The sequence below is a fragment of the Lissotriton vulgaris genome, chromosome 6 (assembly GCF_964263255.1).
Source record: "Lissotriton vulgaris chromosome 6, aLisVul1.2, whole genome shotgun sequence".
Taxonomy (NCBI): Eukaryota; Metazoa; Chordata; class Amphibia; order Caudata; family Salamandridae; genus Lissotriton; species Lissotriton vulgaris.
Window position 1 is genome coordinate 775,500,517 of NC_141694.1, and position 25,344 is coordinate 775,525,860.

General features: G+C 47.2%; 1 protein-coding gene across 4 annotated transcripts in view; it reads left to right on the forward strand.

Annotated features, from left to right (window-relative positions):
- LOC147707970 (amine sulfotransferase-like) overlaps positions 1-25,344 on the forward strand; it is a 429,743-nt gene that overhangs the window by 122,640 nt on the left and 281,759 nt on the right. For all 4 annotated transcript variants that reach the window (XM_086926779.1, XM_086926775.1, XM_086926780.1 and 1 more), the window contains exon 2: positions 11,317-11,481. In XM_086926779.1, the coding sequence (XP_086782905.1) occupies positions 11,328-11,481 (154 nt within the window). In that variant the 5' untranslated portion in view covers positions 11,317-11,327. The remainder of the gene's footprint in view (positions 1-11,316; positions 11,482-25,344) is intronic.

Genomic DNA, 25,344 nt, shown 5'->3' on the forward strand with positions numbered 1-25,344 from the left:
ATTGAGCTGGCGGAGGGTGCTGGTCAGTGGTCGTGCGGGGGGCTGTCTCCGTCCGCGTGTACCCAGGGCTTCCAGGCCTCCCAGCATGGCCAAGCGGCTCGCGGGCGGGACCACTAGTTAGCCCCTCGCCCCGCCCCAGGCCTCTCCTCACCTCTACGGGGCCACGGCAGCCACGGTCACCTCAGGTCGTTGGCCAGGGTCCACCGATGCGGCGTTGTTGCGGCAGATGCCGGGTCAGTCTCGCAGGGTCTCACGGGACCCCAATGGCCCAGACAAGGTGTCCCCAGTGGGGCCGTTACCGCAGGTGGTACGTTCGGGGCTCCCAGGCCTCTCAGCCCTCTTGTCCAGCACACGGGCAAGGCCGAGGGGAGCCCCGCACTTCAGGACAGGCTTCCGTCTTTGACGTCAGGCCCGCAGCGGCCCAGGATCTCAGCAGGCTGCAGGGGAAAAGGATCCAGGGCTATCCTCACCGGGAGTCTCCCTCTGGCTCGAGAGCCCAGGCGGGATGTCCGCCGGGCCACCGCAAGCATAGCAGCTCCCGGGATCCGCGTTGCACCCCCGTGCCAGGCAGGGCGGTGTAGCGGCTCCAGGAAGGCTCTGCGTCCGTTGGGGTGGACCTTAGCGGGAAGTGAAGCACCACAGTGGCCCGCCCGTCCGGCGGGGGGCAGAGAACCCGCTGGGCAGCCAGTAAGCGCCGGTCGCGGCTCACAAGACCAGGCCGCCCCGTCATTTACCTGGGGGCTGTCATTTTACGAACCTCGCGGCCAGGAGTGGTCGAGCCGGCGGAGGTGCTGCCAGCCCTCGCGGAGACCCCCAGCACCGCCGGGGAGTGCACGACAGCCAGGGGAGTCCAGGGACACCAGGACTGTCCGTCGATGGGAGCTGCTGTAGGCGGATGCAGGGCGGATGACGGATGGGGGGTCCAGAGCACTCTTAGAGTGTGACCGCCATCTTGACGTCCTAGGCCACGCCCCGTGACAGATCTCTTAAGATATTATTTTCTTATTAAGTCTAGTTTATGGTATGATACAGCACTAGGTGATAGACAAGACCAGTAGCAGATATGTCTTTTGTAAGTGTAAGAGGATCAATCTACAGTTGGCTATGTACTGCTAACTGTTACGGTATAAGTATTATGATGGATCAAATGATTATAAACACATTGACATTATTATGTAATAACTAGATGTAAGACATTGGATTAATGCCTTTTCTTCTCTTGGACGTAATCTCTGACAGCCCTGATAAACAGCACCAAATCAGGCTCCCCGGCCAACCCGTGCCGCCCAGAATCTTCCAGATGGCCCTTCCGGACCTGAACTGTCAGATCCTCACCCTCTTGAATAACTCCCTGGGGACTGGTCAAGTCCCCTCCAACTTGAAGGAGGATAGAGTTACCCCTCTACTAAAGAAACCGGGAGCAGATAAGACCGAGCTCAAAAATGATAGACCTATCTCCCAGCTCCCTTTCCTGGCGAAGGTTCTGGAGCAAAATGTCCTGAAGACAACCTCAGCAATCCTGGAGGAACACGAGCTACTCCAACCTCACCAGGCTGGGTTCAGAGATCACCATAGTACGGAGCTAGTCATGCTATCTGTACGTAACTCGACGATCTCAGGAGGAAGGCCGATAACAACGAGCCGAGCGCCCTGATTCTTTTAGATCTTTCTGCGGCGTTCAATACGGTCAGGCACACAACACTACTGACACAGCTGATGGACATTGGCTTTCGGGGGCACACCTACAATTGGCTAGAATCGTTTCTATCAGGACGCTCGCAGAGGGTCCAACTTGGTGATCAGATATCAGAAAAGGACAAAATCTCATGCGGGGTCACTCAGGACTCCGCTCTATCCCGCTTCTCTACAACATATTCCTGCAGCCCTTGGTGGCCGCGCTAACCAATATGGAATGCTGGGTTTTCAATTACGCGGATGACACTCAGCTCATCCTGAGGATCGATAACTCAATCCACACCCAAAAGTTAGGCCAGAACATCCTCAGATTTACAATAAACTGGATGACTGAAAACTCCCCAAAACTTAATCCGAATAAAACTTTAGTCCTAGCCATTCCGGCAAAAAACAACCCATGGAGTGGCCTGAACTGGCCCCAAGAGCTAAGGACCTCTCCTAGCCCATCACCAGTTGTAAAGAGTTTGGGAATCAAGAACAATTCCCAACTCTCTAGGACTAACCAAGCCAATTTGGTGGTGGGCAAATGTACTGGTCTTCTAAGACAGCTGAGGAAACTGGTTCCCCTGCTCTCAGTTTCATCTCTGAAAACTATTGTATCAGCAACTATCATCTCGCGACTCGACTATGGCAACGTGTCTTATGTCGGTCTCCCCCAGAAACTCGCGAACAAACTACAGGTGACACAGAATGACTCAGCTAGCTTGATCTTCAGGTTGCCCAGAAGAACTCACGCCACCCCCCTGATGCGCAAATTGCACTGGCTGCCTGTCAAGCAAAGAGCGAAATTTAAGGGACTCTGCATAGTCCATCAAGCTCTTTACGGACAAGCACCAGGGTACATAAAGGAACGCCTAAGCAAATACATGCCAGGGCGGGCGCTTTCTCAGCAGAAGCTTCCCAGCTGGTATGCCCACGGGGTAACTTTGCTTTCAAAGCTTTCTCGGTCTTTCTGCCACAACTCTGGTACCAGGTACCCAATACCCTTCGTAAAGAACATGGTCTGCTTCCCTTCCGGAAACAGCTAAAAACCCTCCTTTCTTTAGGACAGGGGGACCAGGGTCTGTGTGGTCTTCCCCCTGCCCATGATCGCAGTGAGCCGGATGTCCATGCGTGAGAGATGCTGCAGTTTCAGGAGCTCATCCAGAGGGTTGGGCTTCCTGGCCTCTCAGAGGATTCAGATATCCAGATTCTGGTGCTGGCGCGGTGGATCTGCCGCCAACCGCAGGCCCCCGGGCCGCTCGTGCGGCAAGGTCTAGGGAGCCAGAAGACGGGGGGAGGAAGAGGGGGTTGCGCTCCTCCTGCAGTGGGAGACAGAGCGAGAGATAAACCCCCAGGTGACGGTGCGGAGCGAGCTGCCGGTCAGCAGCGAGTTCAAGCAGTCTCCAGTGAAGCGGAGCAGGGCCTCAGCAATGTGGTCCACGGGCCCCAGTGCCTGCCGCAGACCCCCACGCCACCAAAGCCCCAGAGGTGGAGCAGTGATGGTTCAAAGGCAACAGTGGTAGGCAGGCGAGACGTTCTTGGGCCTCCAGGCCCGTGAGGAGCAGATCCGGAAGGCAGGCATCCGGCGCGGTCCCGAGTGAAGCAGAGCGGGGTCTCAGCAGTACATTACAGTCCATGGGCCCCGGTGCGGTCGTAAGTCCTCACACCGCCAGGGCCTCGGAGGTGGTTCAATGAGGGCATGGCGCTCTTGGCCTCCAGGCCCATAAGCCACAGGTCCGGGAGGCAGGCGTCCCGCCGATCCGTCGTGCCAGTCGGCCCAGCACCCCCGCGGGTTCCAATTCGGCGGGGGAAGGAGCAAGGGGACGATTATTGAGCTGGCAGAGGGTGCTGGTCAGTGGTCGTGTGGGTGGCTGTCTCCGTCCGCGTGTACCCAGGGCTCCCATGGCTCCCAGGAATCCCAGCATGGCCAAGCGGCTCACGGGCGGGACCACTAGTTAACCCCTCGCCCCGCCCCAGGCCTCTCCTCACCTATACAGGACCACGGCAGCCCCGGTCACCTCAGGTCGTTGGCCAGGGTCCACCGATGCGGCGTTGTTGCGGCAGATGCCGGGTCGGTCTCGCAGGGTCTCACGGGACCCCAATGGCCCAGACAAGGTGTCCCCAGTGGGGCCATTACCGCAGGTGGTACGTTCGGGGCTCCCAGGCCTCCCAGCCCTCTTGTCCAGCACACGGGCAAGGCCGAGGGGAGCCCCGCACTTCAGGACAGGCTTCCGTCTTTGACGTCAGGCCGCAGCGGCCCAGGATCTCAGCAGCCTGCAGGGGAAAAGGATCCAGGGCTATCCTCACCGGGAGTCTCCCTCTGGCTCGACAGCCCAGGCGGGATGTCCGCCGGGCAACCACAAGCATAGCAGCTCCCGGGATCCGCGTTGCACCCCCGGGCCAGGCAGGGCGGTGTAGCGGCTCCGGGAAGGCTCCGCGTCTGTTGGGGTGGACCTTAGCGGGAAGTGAAGCACCACAGTGGCCCGCCCGTCTGGCGGGGGGCAGAGAACCCGCTGGGCAGCCAGTAAGCGCCGGTCGCGGCTCACAAGACCAGGCCGCCCCGTCATTTAACTGGTGGCTGTCATTTTACGAACCTCGCGGCCAGGAGTGGTCGAGCCGGCGGAGGTGCTGCCAGCCCTCGCGGAGACCCCCAGCACCGCTGGGGAGTGCACGACAGCCAGGGGAGTCCAGGGACACCAGGACTGTCCGTCGATGGGAGCTGCTGTAGGCGGATGCAGGGCGGATGACGGATGGGGGGTCCAGAGCACTCTTAGAGTATGACCGCCATCTTGACGCCCTAGGCCACGCCCCGTGACAGATCTCTTAAGATATTATTTTCTTATTAAGTCTGGTTTATGGTATGATACAGCATTAGGTGATGGACAAGACCAGTAGCAGATATGTCTTTTGTAAGTGTAAGAGGATCAATCTACAGTTGGCTATGTACTGCTAACTGTTACGGTATAAGTATTATGATGGACCAAATGATTATAAACACATTGACATTACTATGTAATAACTAGATGTAAGACATTGGATTAATGCCTTTTCTTCTCTTGGACGTAATCTCTGACAGCCCTGACAAATAGCACCAAATCAGGCTCCCCGGCCAACACGTGCCGCCAAGAATCTTCCAGATGGCCCTTCCGGACCTGAACTGTCAGATCCTCACCCTCTTGAATAACTCCCTGGGGACTGGTCAAGTCCCCTCCAACTTGAAGGAGGATAGAGTTACCCCTCTACTAAAGAATCCGGGAGCAGATAAGACGAGCTCAAAAATTATAGACCTATCTCCCAGCTCCCTTTCCTGGCGAAGGTTCTGGAGCAAAATGTCCTGAAGACAACCTCAGCAATCCTGGAGTAACACGAGCTACTCCAACCTCACCAGGCTGGGTTCAGAGATCACCATAGTACGGAGCTAGTCATGCTATCTGTTCGTAACTCGACGATCTCAGGAGGAAGGCCGATAACAATGAGCCGAGCGCCCTGATTCATTTAGATCTTTCTGCGGCGTTCAATACGGTCAGGCACACAACACTACTGACACAGCTGATGGACATTGGCTTTCGGGGGCACACCTACAATTGGCTAGAATCGTTTCTATCAGCACTCTCGCAGAGGGTCCAACTTGGCGATCAGATATCAGAAAAGGACAAAATCTCATGCGGGGTCCCTCAGGGCTCCGCTCTATCCCGCTTCTCTACAACATATACCTGCAGCCCTTGGTGGCCGCGCTAACCAATATGGAATGCCGGGTTTTCAATTACGCGGATGACACTCAGCTCATCCTGAGGATCGATAACTCAATCCGCACCCAAAAGTTAGGCCAGCACATCCTCAGATTTACAATAAACTGGATGACTGAAAACTCCCTAAAACTTAATCCGAATAAAACTTTAGTCCTAGCCATTCCAGCAAAAAACAACCCATGGAGTGGCCTGAAATGGCCCCAAGAGCTAAGGACCTCTCCTAGCCCATCACCAGTTGTAAAGAGTTTGGGAATCAAGAACAATTCCCAACTCTCTAGGACTAACCAAGCCAATTCGGTGGTGGGCACATGTACTGGTTTTCTAAGACAGCTGAGGAAACTGGTTCCCCTGCTCTCAGTTTCATCTCTGAAAACTATTGTATCAGCAACTATCATCTCGCGACTTGACTATGGCAACGTGTTTTATGTCGGTCTCCCCCAGAAACTCACAAACAAACTACAGGTGGCACAGAATGACTCAGCTAGCTTGATCTTCAGGTTGCCCAGAAGAACTCACGCCACCCCCCTGATGTGCAAATTGCACTGGCTGCCTGTCAAGCAAAGAGCAAAATTTAAGGGACTCTGCATAGTCCATAAAGCTCTTTACGGACACGCACCAAGGTACATAAAGGAACGCCTAAGCAAATACATGCCAGGGCGGGCGCTTTGCTCAGCAGAAGCTTCCCAGCTGGTATGCCCACGGGGTAACTTTGCTTCCAAAGCTTTCTCGGTCTTTCTGCCACAACTCTGGTACCAGGTACCCAATACCCTTCGTAAAGAACCTGGGGCCAGATGTAGGTAAAAAACATTTACCGATTTTTAAATACCGAGTCCTACCGATTCGGTATTCAGAAATTGGTAATTGATATGTAGGTAAAAAATCGGTATAATTTTCCGATTCGGTACAATTCGGAATCTGTCAATCGGATTACATCGATTCTGAAGTGACCGAATCCGAATTTTCCGATTCGGTATTTCCCATAGGAAAGCATTGTAAACACCGAATCGGGAAATACCGAATCGGGTAAAACCGAATCGGTGAAAATCCGAAAGGGGAGGCAAACAAAAGTGAAACCTAACAAAGCAGCCAATCAGGTGCCGCAACACTCCCCCACCCAACCAGAAGTCGAAAACCAGGCAGCTGCAACAAATTTAAAGGCTCAGGAGAGGCAGTCAGAGCACAGCACAGACACAGAGCTGCAGGGAGTGATCGATACAAGTTTACCACAGTGACAATGGCCAGCAGCAGTGAGAGCCATAAGGCAGAACGGAAGAGGAAAGCAAAGTTCAGCCCTACGGAGCTGCAAGTTCTAGTGGAGGAGGTGGTAAAAAACCACAAACAGCTGTTTGGCAGATACTCCCTCACAGTAGCAGAGTCTGTAAAACGCAAGCTGTGGCTTGAAATAGGTGAAAGGGTGGATGCTGTGGGAGTGACAAGCAGGAGCCTGGATGACCTTAAAAAAAGATTCTATGATATCAGGAGTCTCACCAAGCGAAAGATGGCAGAGATACAAAAGCAGGCTGGTCTCACTGGCGGAGGCAGGAACCCAGCGCCCCCCCTGACAGACCTGGAGGAGTTGGTGGCATCTACCATTGAGCCAGACAGTGTGGTGGGCTTGGGAGACGTGGACAGCTCAGCCAGAGCGAGAAAAAGAAAAGGTGAGATGCATGCGTAGCATAACACCCTATACCAGCTTGCCTCCCTTAACCCTTATCGCACAGCCAAACCCCAGTCCAATCAGCATCTAACACCAGCAATGCATTATGGGAAATGTAGTCAGCTAGCATTAGAACATGTGTAACTGCCCAGAGGCATTGAAAGTAATGCAGAATAACGACAGTGAAATGTGTAATGCATTTATTGAAGCCAATGTGACACAGTACCACACAGTTGACATACGCTTATTTATACCTAGGGCCAACAGCAGCCAGTCAAGCCACAGCTACACCAGGAACTGCATCAGCAATGGACCAGAGTGATGTGCCAGGCCCAAGCCAAATCAATGCCTCACTGGAGGAAGAGCACACAACTGTTGCCTCCCAGGATGAGGACTTATTCAACACACCGGAGTTTCCCCACTCCCCACACCTCTCCCAATCGCCTACTCTGCAGTTCTCTCCTGAGACCTCCCCAACACTGTCTCAGCCTGCACCTGCAAAGTCACCAGGCAGGAATCGAGTTGTGGCCACACTGCCACTGATGGAGGCCGCTGAGGGATATTGCCAAAACACTGCACCTGAGAGTCCAGCTGCACTGCAGCCCACAACAGGGTCTTCCACCTTGCGCAGACGTCAAGGCAGGCCCCGCAATACAGCTGCTCATGGAGAAGGCTCAGTGTTCCGTGGACTGGAGGGGAGTATGGTAAGAATAAAATGCCAGCAGGGTAAAGCAATACAGGCCTGCCACCGCCAATTCCGTGCCCTGAACGATAAAATAGGAGAAATGGGAAATGGCATTAGAGACATGGTGGAAACCAACAGGGAGACATCCAAACACATTGGTGACTTAGCTGCAGGAATGCATGAAATGAGCTCTTCTATTACCCTGCTGTGCTCTAAACTGAAAGTGGTCCTAGATACAGATTTTAAACACGGCTAGTGATGTGAGTATTACTTCTTCACAGTCAGAAAATAGTCAGACCAAATCTGAACATACAAACACATGGAGATGTATTATTAGCTTAATTGCACATATAAAGCCTACCCAATGTACAATGTACAAATACTTCCTTTCTGCACTGAATCACTTTAAATCTATACTTACACCTTCCTTTACTCGAGCACCACCCTTTCCTTTCCTCTCTCTTTTTGCCGAAATTTTATGAATTTGTAAATAAACTGCAGTAGAATTTGTTGTAATAATGTTGTGTTGGGTTTCTTGCATTTTTTGCTTTTTTGTTGCAATTTGAGCTGAATTAAGCTAATAATACATCTCCATGTGTTTGTATGTTCAGATTTAGTCTGACTATTTGCTGACTGTGAAGAAGTAATACTCACATCACTAGCCGTGTTTAAAATCTGTATCTAGGACCACTTTATTTTTATATATATACAGTTATCCAGGTCCTATTGATTTCTTGGGTTCACCCCATTGTTTTCAATGTGCTCTAAACTGGGCAGCCTTGCCCAAACTCGCCGCAGGGACGCCCGTGTTACCAATAGAGCAATAAATCGCCTAGCCAATGCCATGCAGGAAAGCCTGAGTCACAACACGGCTGAGGTTACAAGGGGCATGGCTACGATCTCCACTGCACTCGAGGCAATGATTATATCCAACACTGCATTGGATCCAGCCCTGGATGCGGCTGAGGGAGATGGTAGCAGCAGCCGCAGCAGCATGTCAACCGCTGTGCATAACCCACGTAGGAGCAGAAGGCGTCCAGCTGAGCCTTCAGGCAATGAGGGAGGCAGTGATCAGCACCCCAGTGGGTCTGGAAAGCGTCTGCGCAAATGACTTGAGCGTTGTGGGTGATGTAACCCAGGACATGTTTGCACCATCTTTACTTTGTTTTATGGATTGCACTTCTATGAAATGACGTTGTGACCACATAAACATACGTTTGTTCTATACACTACCTGTCTGTGACTCATTACTTACTCAGAAGTAGTTGTTTGTAATTTCATCACGTCTGTATCTGCCGTCACTTGGGGTTGTCACTCCAGCAGGTTGTCTTTCAGGCACAGCATTGTCGTCGTCATGATCCTCGTAGTCAGACAACTCCACCTCAGTTCCCTTCCTCACAGCCAAATTGTGCAACATGGCACATACAGCAATTATCTTGCAGCAGGTGATGGGGGTGTACTGCCTTGCACCTCCGCTCTTGTGAAGGCATCTGAATCTGCTCTTCCAGATGCCAAAGGTTTGTTCCACCACATTCCGTGTACTTTTGTGTGCCCGGTTATACCTCATTTGGCTGGGTGTTGAGGGGTTGAGGTAGGGAGTGAGGATGAATGAACGTAGGGCATATGCACTGTCTCCTACATGGGAAAGGGAATACAATTACTCACATGCATAATAGTAATTTGTTCGGCAATAGGTGTGGATGGGGTTGCGCACTGTCTCTTACCTAAGAGGTATCCTTTGCCAAATTCCCCTGCAGACAGCCATGCATAGATGCCGCTGTTCTGGAAAATATAGGAGTCGTGGGTACTCCCGGGGAATTTCGCTACAATGTCCGTGATGACACAATTGGCATTGCAGATGACCTGAACATTGATTGTGTGTGTGGACTTCCTATTCCTGTAGATGTATTCCGTGTCAGCAGGGGGACAAATGGGGATATGTGTGCCATCAATGCATCCGATGATATGGGGAAATCTGGCCATCTGGTAGAAATCAGATTTGGTTTGAACCAGTTCTGCTTGGGTGGATGGGAAAGAAATGTAATGCTCCATCCTCTGCAACATTGCGTCTATGAACTTGTGGAAAATCCTAGACAGGCTGCTTTGGGTCACACCACCCACCGCAGCAACAACACTCTGGTAGCTCCCAGACGCGAGCAGGTGGAGGCTGCACAGCACCTGTACATGGGGTGGTATTGCATGTGCCCTTGGGGTAGAGTGCTGCAGCAGTGGTTGGAGGTCCCTGATTAGGTCCTTGATGGTGTCTGGATCCAACCTGTACCTCTGCAGTATCTCTGCCTCTGTAAGCATGAACAGGGTCACTCTCTGCCTGTATACCTGCTCCTGTCTCTGCAATTCCCTCTCTCGTTCCTCCTGTAGGCGTAGCCGTCTTGCGATTACATAAAATGCCGCCATTGTGCAAACACCATTGCATTTTGGGACTATTTTTATAGGCTGCACCTTGTTACCACCTGATTTGAATCCATGGTAAAGTCCGACTCCGAAATACCGATTTTGGAGCAAAATCGGTATTTCTGTGCTTTCCTACATCTCGATCTTCACTTTTTTCCGATTTTTCATTCCCGATTCGGTTTATTTCAGATTCGGTAAGTTTACAGAATCGGAGATGTTAACGAATCGGTGATTTTCACAATTCGGTAGGTTTACGATTCGGTATTGTTTCCGATTCGGATATTATTTTCCGATTCGTTAAATTTTCAGAATTGGATTATTACCGATTCGCTACAGTTATCGAATCGGAAAATTTGCCGATTTCGCACGATTTCAGACACCTACATACCGATCACTCTGTACCGGTCGGTAACGGCCGAAAATACCGATTTTCGGCCATTACCGACCAACCTACATCGGGCCCCAGGTCTGCTTCCCTTCCGGAAACAGCTAAAAACCCTCCTTTTTTAGGGAAGTATTAGGTACGACCTAACACTTCTCAGTACCATGGAGATCTCCCCGCCCAGATGCTGTTTATTCTCTTCCAAAGCGCTAAGAGACCTCTCGGTGTACATGCTCTATACAAGAATACAATAACAATAACAATAACATATGAGAGTCATGAAAATTAATGACTAGAGTATTTTCAAACCTTATGACTCTAATGTAATCTACTACTTTTATTTTGTGAAGGTTTACAGAACAATTTTAAAACTTGTATTTACATAGTGGGGCCAAGTCAATGGTTACTGCATTGGAATTGTATTTGATAACAGTATTAAACATGCATGTCTGGATAAATTAGTGTAAACCAGTGAATGGAACTATTAGAGCACTGAATATGTCTTGGTAAGTCTCTTTGCTCTCATTGAATGTCTCTGCAATAGCAATTTTAGCCATGGTAATTGTGTTGTCTCTGTTAATAATAAGGTTTTACTCTCCGTAACTTCGGGCCAGTGAGACATTTTGTTTTTAGATGTTGTAATGGTTCCAATAAAGAAAATGATATACAATACATTGGACAGGGAGGTTCATACTGTTGGAAAAGAGCAAGAGTTCTAATCATATTCTTCAATTTGCTTTATATTTTATCGCAGGATCTCCAATCATGGCAGAAACAGGCGATTCTTCAAACTCCTTTCTAATTCAACACAGGGGACATAGCGTGATGAGGCATCTTGCAACACCAGAATACATAGATCCACTGTACGAAGATGAAATTAGGGACACGGATGTATTTCAAGTCACATATCCAAAATCTGGTGAGGGTACTCAGGCTTACTATGGTCATTTCCCATTTTCCTACTAAAATCCTTATTTTAGTTTTTTTGTAACTAAAGTTGTAAAATGTTTAATTAAGTTTAACACGTCCCCTTCTTAAATTCCCTGAAGTATGCTTTTATGTGGATTTTACATGTTCTCATTAAAACGGTGAAATCTTTAATATAATAAGCCTGGTCATACCTACGTAGCTACTAGTTGGATTTTATAATGATATTCTGATTGAATGTATATTACTGCATGATAAATTGAGTGAGTGGGCCAGTAAGTGGCAACTAGTGGTAGGTTTTAGAACAGTAATTGGGTATGGATTGCAGAACCTCAATTGCCATTGCTCCATATGGTGGCCTGCAGGTAGGAGGTACGTACAGGAATGTTACTTCAATATTTCAAGTTTTTACAGTGCACCAGCCTAGTAATCAAGTCTCATGTCCAAGAGGGGCACCTGTACTGGAATCTGCACTTCCATTGTTGACTCCACCACAATAATAAACACATTTTCTTGGGATAAGTATATGTATTGTCCCTAATTATCTATACTTGCCCGTTGACTACAACACCTGAACAAAAGCTTGATTTGCCCTTACAAACTCATCGCCCCTTAACAATACTGTCGAAATATTTGTTGAATGGAAAACTAACAAACAAAATTCAATAATGGGTGGCATAACACTCCAAATACGCCAATTCAGAAAACTAGTAAACTGTAGTTTTGTAATAAACTACCATAAATCAAAATTTAAAGAGTATGTCAGTATTACAAAACTTTGAAACAGTTTCCTTAAGTCCACTAAGGGCCCGATTCGGATGCGGTTTGGAAAGCTTCTCAACCGAATTAGTTTGGGAATGGTTTCCAACCGAATCGGATCGGGAGAGTCCAAACCGACCGAGTACGAAACATCTGGATGCTTCCACATATGATTTGGTTGGAATCCCATTGACTTTCAACGTGAGCCTTTGTTCCGATCAAATGGATAGGCTCCCATTGGAGAAAGGGTTGCTGGGGAAAAGTGGGCACCCTGTGTAGGGCACCCCCTGCATGGCTGGAACTGGAAGACCCATGGGTACCCCCATAGACCCGATTGGGAAGGCTGCAGGTGCAGGGGGGCCCACTATGGACCCCAAAGTCTGATTACAACTGCCAATTTGAGTTGGATGGCACAATTCTGAAAGGCTGTACAAATCCAGCATCGTACTTGGTCGTTTGGAAACATAGCCCGTAGAGACGTACAATTCTGCTTCGTATGGCTTGGTCATTCCAAATGCTGTTGGGTTTGGATTGGGATATTCCTAATGCCTAACTCGCATCATATTCGGTCATTTGGAAACCTTTTTGAGTCGGTTAGAAAGACAGTCCCGATCCGATGTAGACGGAGCAAATGTTGTTAGGAGGCCTTCCTAACCACATCAGAATCTGGCCCTAAGAATTTATCTGCATCTTTTACCTTTACAAACATGTTATCATGTATATGATGCTTGTGTGTAGTGTAGTTCCTATATTCCCAATAGGCTCTGCGCATTGGAATCTCATAAACGATAGTTTAGACGTAGGGCAGAGGTCGACTAGGTCTCTATTGAATATGTTAGACTTAATTGTGTGTGCCAGCTAGCTCAGAGGTCACTAGAAACTTTCTTGAGTAAACAAGAAGGTGTTTAGATTTCCTGAATAGACAAGAAGGGATTAATTAGCTTCTGACAACCGCATAAACATAACAACTTTGCTCCCTCCAGAATAAGGAGTATATCTCCAGAGTCGCGGAAACAATAGATAGCTATTTTACTCAGTCAATCGTGCATGCTCCGTTTCACCAGAAATGCAGAGAAATAGAGAGACAGCGTTTTCAATAAAAGGGTTATTTATTGAGAAGTCTTCTTTCTCATGCAAAAGAAATAAATTGCCACAATTGCAATACTTGTTATAAAGTAAAGTGCGTACAGTAAAAGGAGTATTATGAAATAATACTGTAAAAGCATTTATATGGTTTCTAAGCCATAAGATACTTAAAATGGATAAAATACATACAATGATAAAATAATGACTAAACGTACTCAGCGGTATTTCTAAGATACGCCTCCCCGGTGTACCTAACCTAAGCCTCGTACGTGGGAAGGAGTAGATGAGTTACAGTTTTTGCCAAGAATCTGAATCAAGAATTCTCTATGGGTCTAATCAGCTCCGTACCTTGGTTATAGAATGAAGAAGGCCTTGTATCCCTCTCTCAGGACTCAATCTCCCAGCAACCCGCAAGGGTGACCGGAAAACACTGGAGCTGGATTTCTCGGCAGGAAAAAAGACGGTGTCTCTCTCAGTGAGTCAGCAGGGTGGGTCGGCTTCCTTCAGCATTCGCATCAGCAGGGCATTGGGAAAGTAGATAGCCGATCTGCTCCAAACCACTGTGTGTTGCTTAAGGCAGATACTGGTATATTTATACCTGGAAGGTGCCGAGTTTGACGTAAGGTTGGACATAAGACGTCACTAAGAACTGGCAGTTCTTTCAGGACTCTCAGGAGTTCTAGGACAAATCAAAACAGAAGCAGGGGAAATTCCCGAGCTGCTGGAGGCTTGGTTTGTTTAAGAACGCATTGTGCTTTCTAGGAGTCTATGGGAGTAGCCTTGCCGTATTTGGACTGCATTGGCTATGACTTAATATGGATATGATTCTTATGCCTTTATATGTTTTGTTATAACTACATAAGGGCATAAACTGGAAATGTCTTAATTAGGGTCCTAGGTACATTCACAACACCCACTCCATGTATAATGTCCATCATTACTAAATACTAAGCAATACTAAACATATAACAATGCCTGTGTTTCTCAGCCCACCCCAAAATACATAGTTAGCATTTGAAATGGTATATACAAGAAAAATTTGTATAATACTGTACGTTTTCAAGCAGTTGTATCATTCAGATAATGCATATTTTGTACATTTGGAATGTTGATTGCATGAATCATGAAATTTACATTTATGAAATGGCTCTTAATACAGGAAAGAAGGTTGAGACCATTTCATCACATATTTATACACGACTGTACAGGTGCTAGAGGCTAAGTCAAAATACTGTCTCTAGTGTGTGTTTTTTTTTTTTAAATTGGAAATCTTGTTCTCTAAGAATAGTTCTACTTTAAGCAGAGTATCATGTGCCAAAAAGTAAATATTTTTGAAACTGGAGAAAAAAGAATTTCTTTTCTTGGAAAAAAAATAGTTCCAATGATTTTTAGAAGTTCTGTTTATCAAAACTGAAGGCCGAATTCAGAGTTCATCGAACGCAGTGTGCTCGCTATTTCAAAAGTTATTTTCGTTGTTAGGAGAGAACATTAACTCAGATAGGCTGGTAAAAAATGTGTCTACAACAGTAGGTGAAAGTTGGACCAGGTCCTAAAAAGTAGAAATAGTGCATATGTGTGAAGCATAGCCATCATCGGTGTTCAGATCAGCAATGGTCACGGAAGGTTGTACCTGTGTGCCGCTTTTATCTCGTACCTCAACGCCACCTAGTCGTAATGGTGAGGTCTCAACGAATGCCGTCATCAGAATGGGTAGCCGCTGGGGACAACACGTTGCATGAGCCGGTACCGAGCAAAGCAAAATATTGACATCCATAGGTACTGCTGATGGAAGTGTGAGACAGACGTCTAACACATTCTTCTCCGCATAGCAGGCATCGTAGAACAGGTAAGATGCAATCTTGCCAGATTGGTCTGAATGAAAGAAACCAGGTAGTATTCAGATCTCTTAGCCGAGCCAAGCAGAGGACTTTAGTGATCCGTTCTCGGTATTGTATTGCTAGGATCGTGTCTTCCATTGTAGCCTGAGTTTTGTCTGTGACTTGACTTGCCATATCGGAGCAGAAGGAACAAAAATAAGATTCCTGCTACGAGTCCCAAGATGAGAGGCAGGCCGCCGAACACAGAATGTACGAAATTCGGGAAGATGCAAAGAACTGCTTTAAAGGGTGCTAACAGTCCCGAAAAACAATTCTTAAATACATGTGTGATGCCACTGGTATCTGACATGTTTAGGATTTGACTTAACATTTCTACAAAATGTATGGGGCAATTTGTTGATAATAATGCATGTATCTCTGCTGCTGTCCTTGCAACTTGCAGATCATACATTTCTCTAGACGAGGTTAAAGGCACAGTTGTTTGTAAAAGAATAGACTTCATTCTGCTTGAAGTATCAATTCGAATAGAAGATATATTCAAGGAAGGCCATATTGCCGCCTCCATGTCTGGTTTGCTGTTTGGATACAATACTGGCATACAACAAGTGACAATGGAAGTAACGCTCACGAGATAGGCTTTTCCTGGCACCTTGCCACAACAGCTGTGGTCACTTATTAGAACGTAGCTGCCGTTGGGAAGCTGTCTGAAAAAAGGCTCTATCTGTGTAGCGGGGTGCCGTGCAGGTGACATGAAAGGTTATTTGATGAATCTTCGCAGGCTCCATGCAAGTTAAATCATTGACAGAAAAGTGTACCGCTTAGTGATTTTTTACAGTTGTAACCACTAAGAAATACCTCTTTCTTGCCCCCACTCCAACATCTATGTGTATAAGATAAATTCCAGGTTGACTTGATGTATCCTTTACCCAACCTTTCATACAGGCCTGCTGGTATATACTTTTGACAGTATTGAAACGGAAAAGCTGTTATCGGGATTGTAATGGTGCCATGTATTATCCATTCAATGACCGGTCGTTCTGACATTGTCAATGGTAATTTTTCGAGTTTTTCAATGCTCAGCACTGTATAGTCTGCCCCTCTTTGTGCCAAAGAGATTTGTTTAGCATTAAGGTTAAACATAGAAAATAATGACGTTGTGTTGATTAGACGCCATGGCCCGTTGCCTGAACGCAAATTTTGTAACGTCCAGCCTAACTGTACAATAGAACGTAATTGGGACTGGCCATGTTGTAACATTAGCATATCCTGTTCTATTATATCAATAGCAGATTATACAATGCTGTCCAGTGAATAAATTCTGGAGGACAGAGTCGTTAACCTATTGTCCACTACAGAAAGTGATTTTTTCAAATTAATACAATCTATTTCTCGTATTTATTCTGCAGTTTCAATCTGTGTAATTTTCCAAGCTTCATTATAAGCTGCGTATATACCGGCGTATATGAAACGTTTTTACCGCTGTTTGCGAGGTCCCAGTAAGAAATCTCGCAAGTCAGCACCTTCTTTAAGTAAAGTTAAGTGTTGCTTAATTTCAGGCAGTGTGGATTTCTGCAGTCTTTCGAGGTATAGTTTTCCTACACTATAAGTTGTTATTATCCCTGGATGTTGTCTCTGGGAATATCTTGGGTCTGGCCTGTTCTGTTTGAACCCCTGTATTTTGTTCAGGAATCTATCTTGACAGTTATTAGTGTGTGTGGGCCAGATCAACCATTGTTTCCAATTAGGATTTTTTCTGTTTTGTTTTCAAATATAGGACACGTCTAACCCCTCATCTGTAGTATTATTTCTATCAGGCATAGGCTTTGGTATAGATGGGTTGTTTAAATCTTTTATCTTGGCTAGACCAAGAGAGGTTGTTTGTTGAATGGTATCATTCAGGAACATTATTTGTTCTGGGATCATGCAGGCTCTGAATAATGATTCTACACCTTGTACCTGCCAGTCTTTTGTACCCCAGACAGTTTTTATTTCAATGTTGTTTTTCCAAAATTCAAAACCAAATGTAGACATTTGTTCATAAAATTTTTCTGAATAAATCAGTTTAGTGTTTGTCAACATGTTTTTTATTCCTGTCTTATTCATAAAATAAAATAAAACGTTTCTGGATCAGTGATATTAAACCCTGAGAAGTATGGGAATTTCTCATAAAATGTTTTCAAACTGCCTTTTATCGGAGTTGGACAATGTTCCCATTGATTATAACTGAAAACATTTCTAGGATTAGCAGATTTACGCAAATAATGATGCCCATAATGATTATAGCAATACATTTCTTCATAATTTGATGAACCTTTTAAATAATCATGTATTGTAAATGTTGCTGACATTTCTAAATTTGACATCATATTATTAATATTTTCAAAGTTCCAATCATCCGAGAAAGTACTAGGTGATACAAAGTCACTTAAAGATATCTTGAACTGGTGTGGATATTTCAAGAGTTCAACCGGGCCATAGATTTCGTAATCAGTATTGTCCCATGCTACACCACCAGGTATAGGAATGGCTGTGATGTTCCCTGTTGATAGTTCTCTTTTTTCAATGTGAGATGATCTGTGAGGTTTTTGAATCTGACTTGCTGTGTCCATTGTACTGTATTTTCCATCAATTATTCTTCCCAAGCTTAGAACTAAGATGAGCCAGATCAGGAAGAAAAGTACACCTAACACAATCCATAGTTCAATCCACGGTGAAATCAAATATGTTTCTCCAAGTTGATGAAAGAGTTCTGTAATGTTGTCTTTGAAAGTCTTGTTTGCTGGCTTGTCTATATTTTCACTTAGATCATCAGAAAAGTCATTGAAGTTGATAAAGTAGCCAGTTTCAGTTCCGTCAATTGTTGGAAATGCTTTCGGATTTTCAATAATCTCTGGCTTTGCTTCTTCCTTTGTCATATTAGTATAGTCAGAGGCTACATCATTGTAGACAGGTGTTTCTTGACGAACTGTTGCAATTTGGGTTTCAAGAGGCACAAGTTCCATGGCTTTGTTGCATAGTCCTTTTTTATTCTCTGTGTCAGACTCCACGCTGCCGGATCCGGTTGATGCACATATGACTCCACCTCCCGATCTCACCAACACGCTAGTAATAGCAACACAGCGTGTTCGAGTGATAGGGCGAGGGAAAACAGAAAACAAACAAGGAGGGGACGGAAGGGGGCTGCAGGGAAGGGACAGCTGGAAGACAAGAAAACAATCATACAGGTTATTCGGATTCACCTTAAACCCCTACACTCTTTGATTCACTAAGTAAACATAAAGGTTCACCTTTACTTAAAGAAGAATGCTCCTCCTCCTCCCTGTATTCCTTAATGTTGATGTTCACCACAATGGTCCCTAAAGAACACAAACACTGTTATTGTCTCGCCTCTCCCAGAATCACAGATAATGCTCTCTATTAGTAATGGACATACCCTGCCTTGTGTGGACGTGAGTTCAAATTATAATCTTGTGAAGAACCCCAAAAATCCCATGTGAATTCCACAGCAATCCTCTTTCAGCAAATAAGTCTGTTCACACATATACAATACTCTCCATATGCTTCCTGAAGGACACGGTAAGACGTAGCACCAACTACTGTCTTCCGCTCTCTATCTCGCACCCAGCTTTCCTTTTATAAATTCTGCTCCAAAAACGGAAAGGTGTAGGTTCTCCCCCCACTACCTTCCGCTTTGGCACTTGCTTAATTAAGCACTAGTGTCTTTCTTCGTAACGGCAGTACGCAGACCCTTTAATCCGCCGTACTCCGTTCACTCTGAATGCCAACAAAATCCTTCAAAGCAACTGTAACGTTCAGGCGCTTGTAATGACTACCCCACAGCTTAGACAACAAACGCGTTTAAATCTCACGCGTATTTCAAATGACTCACAGTACTGTCACCGCTGTGACTCGGGTTCATCCAATCTCCGGACTCAATTTCTCGTCTCTCCAGCGAGGAGACAAATATTCCTAATGCGCTGACCTCGCGCTCCGGGAAGAAGGAACAGAAAGCGCTGACCTCGCGCTCCGGGAAGAAGGAACAGAAAGACGCCGACCTCGCGCTTCGAGGTTTCACTCCTAAAGCGCTTCTCAAGTCTCTGCGCGCACACGCGCCTGCAGCAAAACAAAACCCGATTCCTCCTACGATGTCTTTCGCCACGCACAGTTCTCCAGACTCTCCCTCACTCAGGAGAATACACAAAATCACGAACAACGTGATGCGATGCCGCCCTACTTTTATGGCGCCCCGCCCCCACCATAGATTTCTGGGAGTTGTAGTTCAGGGAATTAGGTGGCGCAGCTCGGCCAGTCCTGACAGAATGTCCCCCCTCCCTAGCGCCTTCTAGGGCCCGGCTTGTTGGGAAATCTCCTGTGAAAAGAACGAACTGCAGCAGGAGCATGCACATCCTCGCTCCGCTCCCATGAGTCATCTTCAGCCGAATACCCCTTCCATGACACCAGGTATTTAAGCACTCCCCTGCACCACTTGGCGTCCCTGATACTCCTCACTTCATACTCCATACCACCATCACACATTACAGGCGGAGGGGCTACTCTACGTGAAGTAAGGGCAGGTTTCAACAATTGCACATGGAATACTGGGTGTATGCGCATTGATCCTGGTAGCTTCAACTTATAGGTCACGGGGTTCACCTGTCTTACTATGGTGTATGGGCCTATATATCTCGGGTGGAACACGCTGCGCAATTTAAACCTGATGTTCTTTGTAGACAGCCATACCTTATCCCCCACCACGTACCGGCGACTCTCAATCCGGTGACGGTCTTCCCACTTTTTGTACGCCTCCTTTGCTCTGTTCAGATGTACCTGCACCCCCTTATGGACCCTTCTCAGCATCAGAATTCTTTCTTTCACGGCTGGCTGGTCACTAAGATCAGAGGGTATGTCAACAGGCAAAGTATTAGCATCGAAACCATAATTGGCCTTGAAAGGGGACATTCCAGTTGAGCTATGCCATGCGTTGTTATAGGACAGCTCTGCCATCCATAACAGATCCACCCAAGACTCATGAGCTTCCTTAGAATAGCATCTCAGGTATTTCTTTAACGTCTGGTTCAAACGCTCGGTCTGCCCATCAGTCTGTGGGTGGAAACTGGTAGATAAATTGGACTCAATGTTCAGGGCACTGCACCACATGCGCCAGAAACGGGCAATAAACTGCGGTCCTCTGTCGGACACGATCACCCTAGGAATACCGTGTAATCTGACCACATTGCTTGCTAGCAATTGGGCCGTTTGGCTGGCATTCGGGAGGGTCTTACAAGGGATAAAGTGTCCCATCTTGGTGAGGCTATCAACCACTACCAACACTGCTGATAAGCCCTTATCCCTTGGAAGACCCGACACAAAGTCCAAGCTGATATGCTGCCATGGTTGACTGGGGGTAGGCATGGGCATTAATTTCCCTGCTTTCTTGGAGGTCATCCCCTTGGCTCTAGCACACACATCACAACGGGCCACCCATTCAGTAACATCTTTGCTCATGGTTACCCACCAGAAGTGTCTTTTGACAGTTTCGAGAGTTTTACGTATACCAGGGTGTCCTAACAGTTCCCCTTCATGACACCAGCCAATAGCTTTCTTTCGTAACGGAATTGTGGGTAAATACAGCTTTCCCTGAAAGAACGGCAACCCGTCTCTCATTTTACAATCCAGTCTGTCATGCGCCCATGACCCCCATCCACCCGGATACTGATGGTTCCTCACCTCATCCAAAAAGGTTTCCACCCTCACCACACACAGAACCTTCCCTGTTGGAATAATCGCCTGTTTCTCGTCCACACACTCCACTGGCATTGTTTGTCTAGACAAGGCATCCGCCTTCCTATTTTCAGACCCCGGGCGGAACGTGACCACAAAATTAAACTCTGCAAAGAAGAGAGTCCATCTCATCTGTCTTGCTGTCAGGTGCCTAGCAGAGGACATAAACTGTAGATTCTTATGGTCTGTATACACCGTAATGGTATGCAGGGCCCCCCATAGATAGTGCCTCCATTCCTGGAACGCTCTCTTGATGGAGAGCAATTCCTTTTCGGCTATGGTGTAATTGAGTTCAGCCGGACTCAATTTCTTTGACAGGAAGGCCACTGGGTGCAATTGCCCTGTACTACTGTCCCTCTGGGATAGCACTGCCCCGATTGCTTCGTCCGAAGCATCCGCCTCAACCACAAATGGATGTTCTAAATTGGGATGTGACAACACCGGGGCAGAGATGAAAGATGACTTAAGAGTTTGGAATGACTCCCCTGCAGCTTCTGTCCACTCAAAAGGAACCCCTTTTTTCAATAGTTTTGTAATGGGCACTGCCAGCAAGGAAAAATGCAATATGAAGCGCCTGTAGTAGTTAGCGAAGCCCAGAAAACTCTGAACTTCCTTCACATTCTTCGGTACCGGCCAGTCTCTCACTGCCTCCACCTTGCGCTCAGACATTTGCAACCCCGAGGGACTGATCATCACCCCCAGGAACTCCACACTGTGCACTCCAAACTCACATTTACTGAGTTTAACAAAAAGGCTATGTTCCCTCAGTTTCATCAACACCTTGCTGACCTGTTCCACATGACAACCTTCATCCATAGAGTACACCAGGATGTCATCGATGTACACTACAACGAATAGGTCTATGTACTCCTTCAAGACGTCATTAATCAAAAATTGAAATGCCACCGGGGCATTACACAGCCCAAAGGGCATGACCAGGTATTCATATAGGCCATACCGCGTCTTGAATGCCGTCTTCCACTCATCCCCCTCACGTACCCGGACCAAGTGATAGGCTCCTCGCAAATCCAAGCGAGTATAGATCACTGCCTCCCTCACTTGGTCAATCAGTACCGTGATGAGGGGGAGAGGGTAACGGTTACGAATGGTGTTTTTATTCAAGACGCGGTAGTCCACACATGCCCTCAGATCACCATTGGCCTTCGCTATAAAGAAAAGAGGAGAGGCTGCAGGGGAACGAGATGGTCTGATGAAGCCTATACTTTCGTAATGATCGATGTATTCCTTTAAGTGCACCGTCTCAGGAACAGATAAGGCATATACTCGGCACGTAGGAATCACTGCCCCGTCGATCAAATCAATCCGGCAGTCATAGGATCTGTGAGGTGGCAACTCCTCAGCTTTGCTTTCACTGAATACATCCCGAAATGCCTCATAACTTTTCGGGAGGTTCACTTCCTTTTCAGCGGCTGTAGCCACCATAAACTGCAAGGCCAACACTGCTACAGGAGAAGACACATACGGTACCAGGTGTTCCTTGCAAAACCCCGAAGAGAAATGCACCGTGCGAGATTTCCAATCAATGGTAGGGTTATGGAATGTAAACCACGGCATCCCTAGAATTATTTCATATTGTGGAGCCTCTATTATGTTCAACTCCACCCTTTCCACATGCCTTCCCTCTGACACCTCAATAGATAATTCCACCTCAGCCGTTTTTTCCGTTATCAGACCTGATTTAATCGGCTGACCATCTACGGCTAAAACCTCCTCCGGATTGCCTCTTGGTATTCTAGGAATCTTCAAACGAGCCACCAACCCATTATCTATAAAATTACCAGTGGCCCCTGAGTCCAGCATGACCATTACCTGATGGGATTTCTGTTCACACTCCAAGGTCATAACCAATACCAGATGGGACTCGGTTTCCCCTATACCTGAGGAAGACAAGGATGTAAGCTTCCAATCGGGGTTTTCCTCTTTAGTCGGCAACGGTACCAACCCCTCCTCACTCTCTCTGGCCGTATTGGACACCGCTACCCTTTGGTTTTTGTTCCAAGTGTTCGAAGTCTTGGGTTTAGAGGGGCACTCGCGTACATAGTGGCCCTTCTTCCCACAATACATACAAAGGCCTTTTACCCTCCTGCTCTCTCTTTCAGTTTTAGACAATGGGGGTCGAATAGCTCCTATCTCCATAGGCTCTGCCCCTGCCTCTGCGGAACCCAGGGCTCTCGCAGGAAAATTCACTGTACGGGCGTAACCCCTGTCCCATCTTCTTCGATCCCCACTCCTCTCCGTTAGTCTACCATCCAATCTCATGACCAAATTCACCATATCCACACACGTCGTAGGTTGAGGATCTATGTGTGCTACAGCATCCTTCAATTCCTCCCTCAACCCCTGATAAAACAAAGTCATTCTTTTGCCCTCTGGCCACTCAGTTTCGGCAATCAGACGGTTAAACGTAGTCAGGTAAGTAATCAAATCACTCCTACCCTGCCGCAAGGACAACAACTCTTTATCCGCACTGAAATTTGTGGCCCTCCTGTCAAAGACTTTTTCGAATTCCTCTCTGAATGCTGTCCAATTGGACAACATGGCATCGTCTCGTTTTATTAGAGGGACTGCCCAATTGGCCGCATCACCCACCAAATAAGATATGGCAAACGCTACCCTAGAATGGTTATTTGGAAAAGAGGCAGGCTTACAAGAGAAATGGAGCATTATTTGCGTCATGAAGGCCTGCGTTTTACTAGGATCCCCCCCATACCTCTCAGGGGTGGCTAACGGGATAGGAGGGGGAACCGTCACCTGAATCTGCGCAGGACCTGTAGAAAAAGGGTTCTTGGATAATTGTTCTACCCTATCCTTAAGCAGAACAGCCTCTGCCTTGGACGCTGCCAGTTCCTGTTGAACCAAAACCAAGGCCCTCAACACATCATCCAAGGTGGCCATATGTACTCCAAACAGACCCGGCAGAATGCAATTCGTGGGTTCGTGATTCTGTCAGACTCCACGCTGCCGGATCCGGTTGATGCACATATGACTCCACCTCCCGATCTCACCAACACGCTAGTAATAGCAACACAGCGTGTTCGAGTGATAGGGCGAGGGAAAACAGAAAACAAACAAGGAGGGGACGGAAGGGGGCTGCAGGGAAGGGACAGCTGGAAGACAAGAAAACAATCATACAGGTTATTCAGATTCACCTTAAACCCCTACACTCTTTGATTCACTAAGTAAACATAAAGGTTCACCTTTACTTAAAGAAGAATGCTCCTCCTCCTCCCTGTATTCCTTAATGTTGATGTTCACCACAATGGTCCCTAAAGAACACAAACACTGTTATTGTCTCGCCTCTCCCAGAATCACAGATAATGCTCTCTATTAGTAATGGACATACCCTGCCTTGTGTGGACGTGAGTTCAAATTATAATCTTGTGAAGAACCCCAAAAATCCCATGTGAATTCCACAGCAATCCTCTTTCAGCAAATAAGTCTGTTCACACATATACAATACTCTCCATATGCTTCCTGAAGGACACGGTAAGACGTAGCACCAACTACTGTCTTCCGCTCTCTATCTCGCACCCAGCTTTCCTTTTATAAATTCTGCTCCAAAAACGGAAAGGTGTAGGTTCTCCCCCCACTACCTTCCGCTTTGGCACTTGCTTAATTAAGCACTAGTGTCTTTCTTCGTAACGGCAGTACGCAGACCCTTTAATCCGCCGTACTCCGTTCACTCTGAATGCCAACAAAATCCTTCAAAGCAACTGTAACGTTCAGGCGCTTGTAATGACTACCCCACAGCTTAGACAACAAACGCGTTTAAATCTCACGCGTATTTCAAATGACTCACAGTACTGTCGCCGCTGTGACTCGGGTTCATCCAATCTCCGGACTCAATTTCTCGTCTCTCCAGCGAGGAGACAAATATTCCTAATGCGCTGACCTCGCGCTCCGGGAAGAAGGAACAGAAAGCGCTGACCTCGCGCTCCGGGAAGAAGGAACAGAAAGACGCCGACCTCGCGCTTCGAGGTTTCACTCCTGAAGCGCTTCTCAAGTCTCTGCGCGCACACGCGCCTGCAGCAAAACAAAACCCGATTCCTCCTACGATGTCTTTCGCCACGCACAGTTCTCCAGACTCTCCCTCACTCAGGAGAATACACAAAATCACGAACAACGTGATGCGATGCCGCCCTACTTTTATGGCGCCCCGCCCCCACCATAGATTTCTGGGAGTTGTAGTTCAGGGAATTAGGTGGCGCAGCTCGGCCAGTCCTGACACTCTGCAGGTTTATCAAATGTGATTAGTCTCTCAGTTTGAACCTCTTGGATTGTAGCAAGGTTTGGTCTTCTGCTACATCTTGGGAGTCCACTGGGCCTTCTACTTATAATTGGCCACATGGTTGTGTTTTTACCAGGTCGAT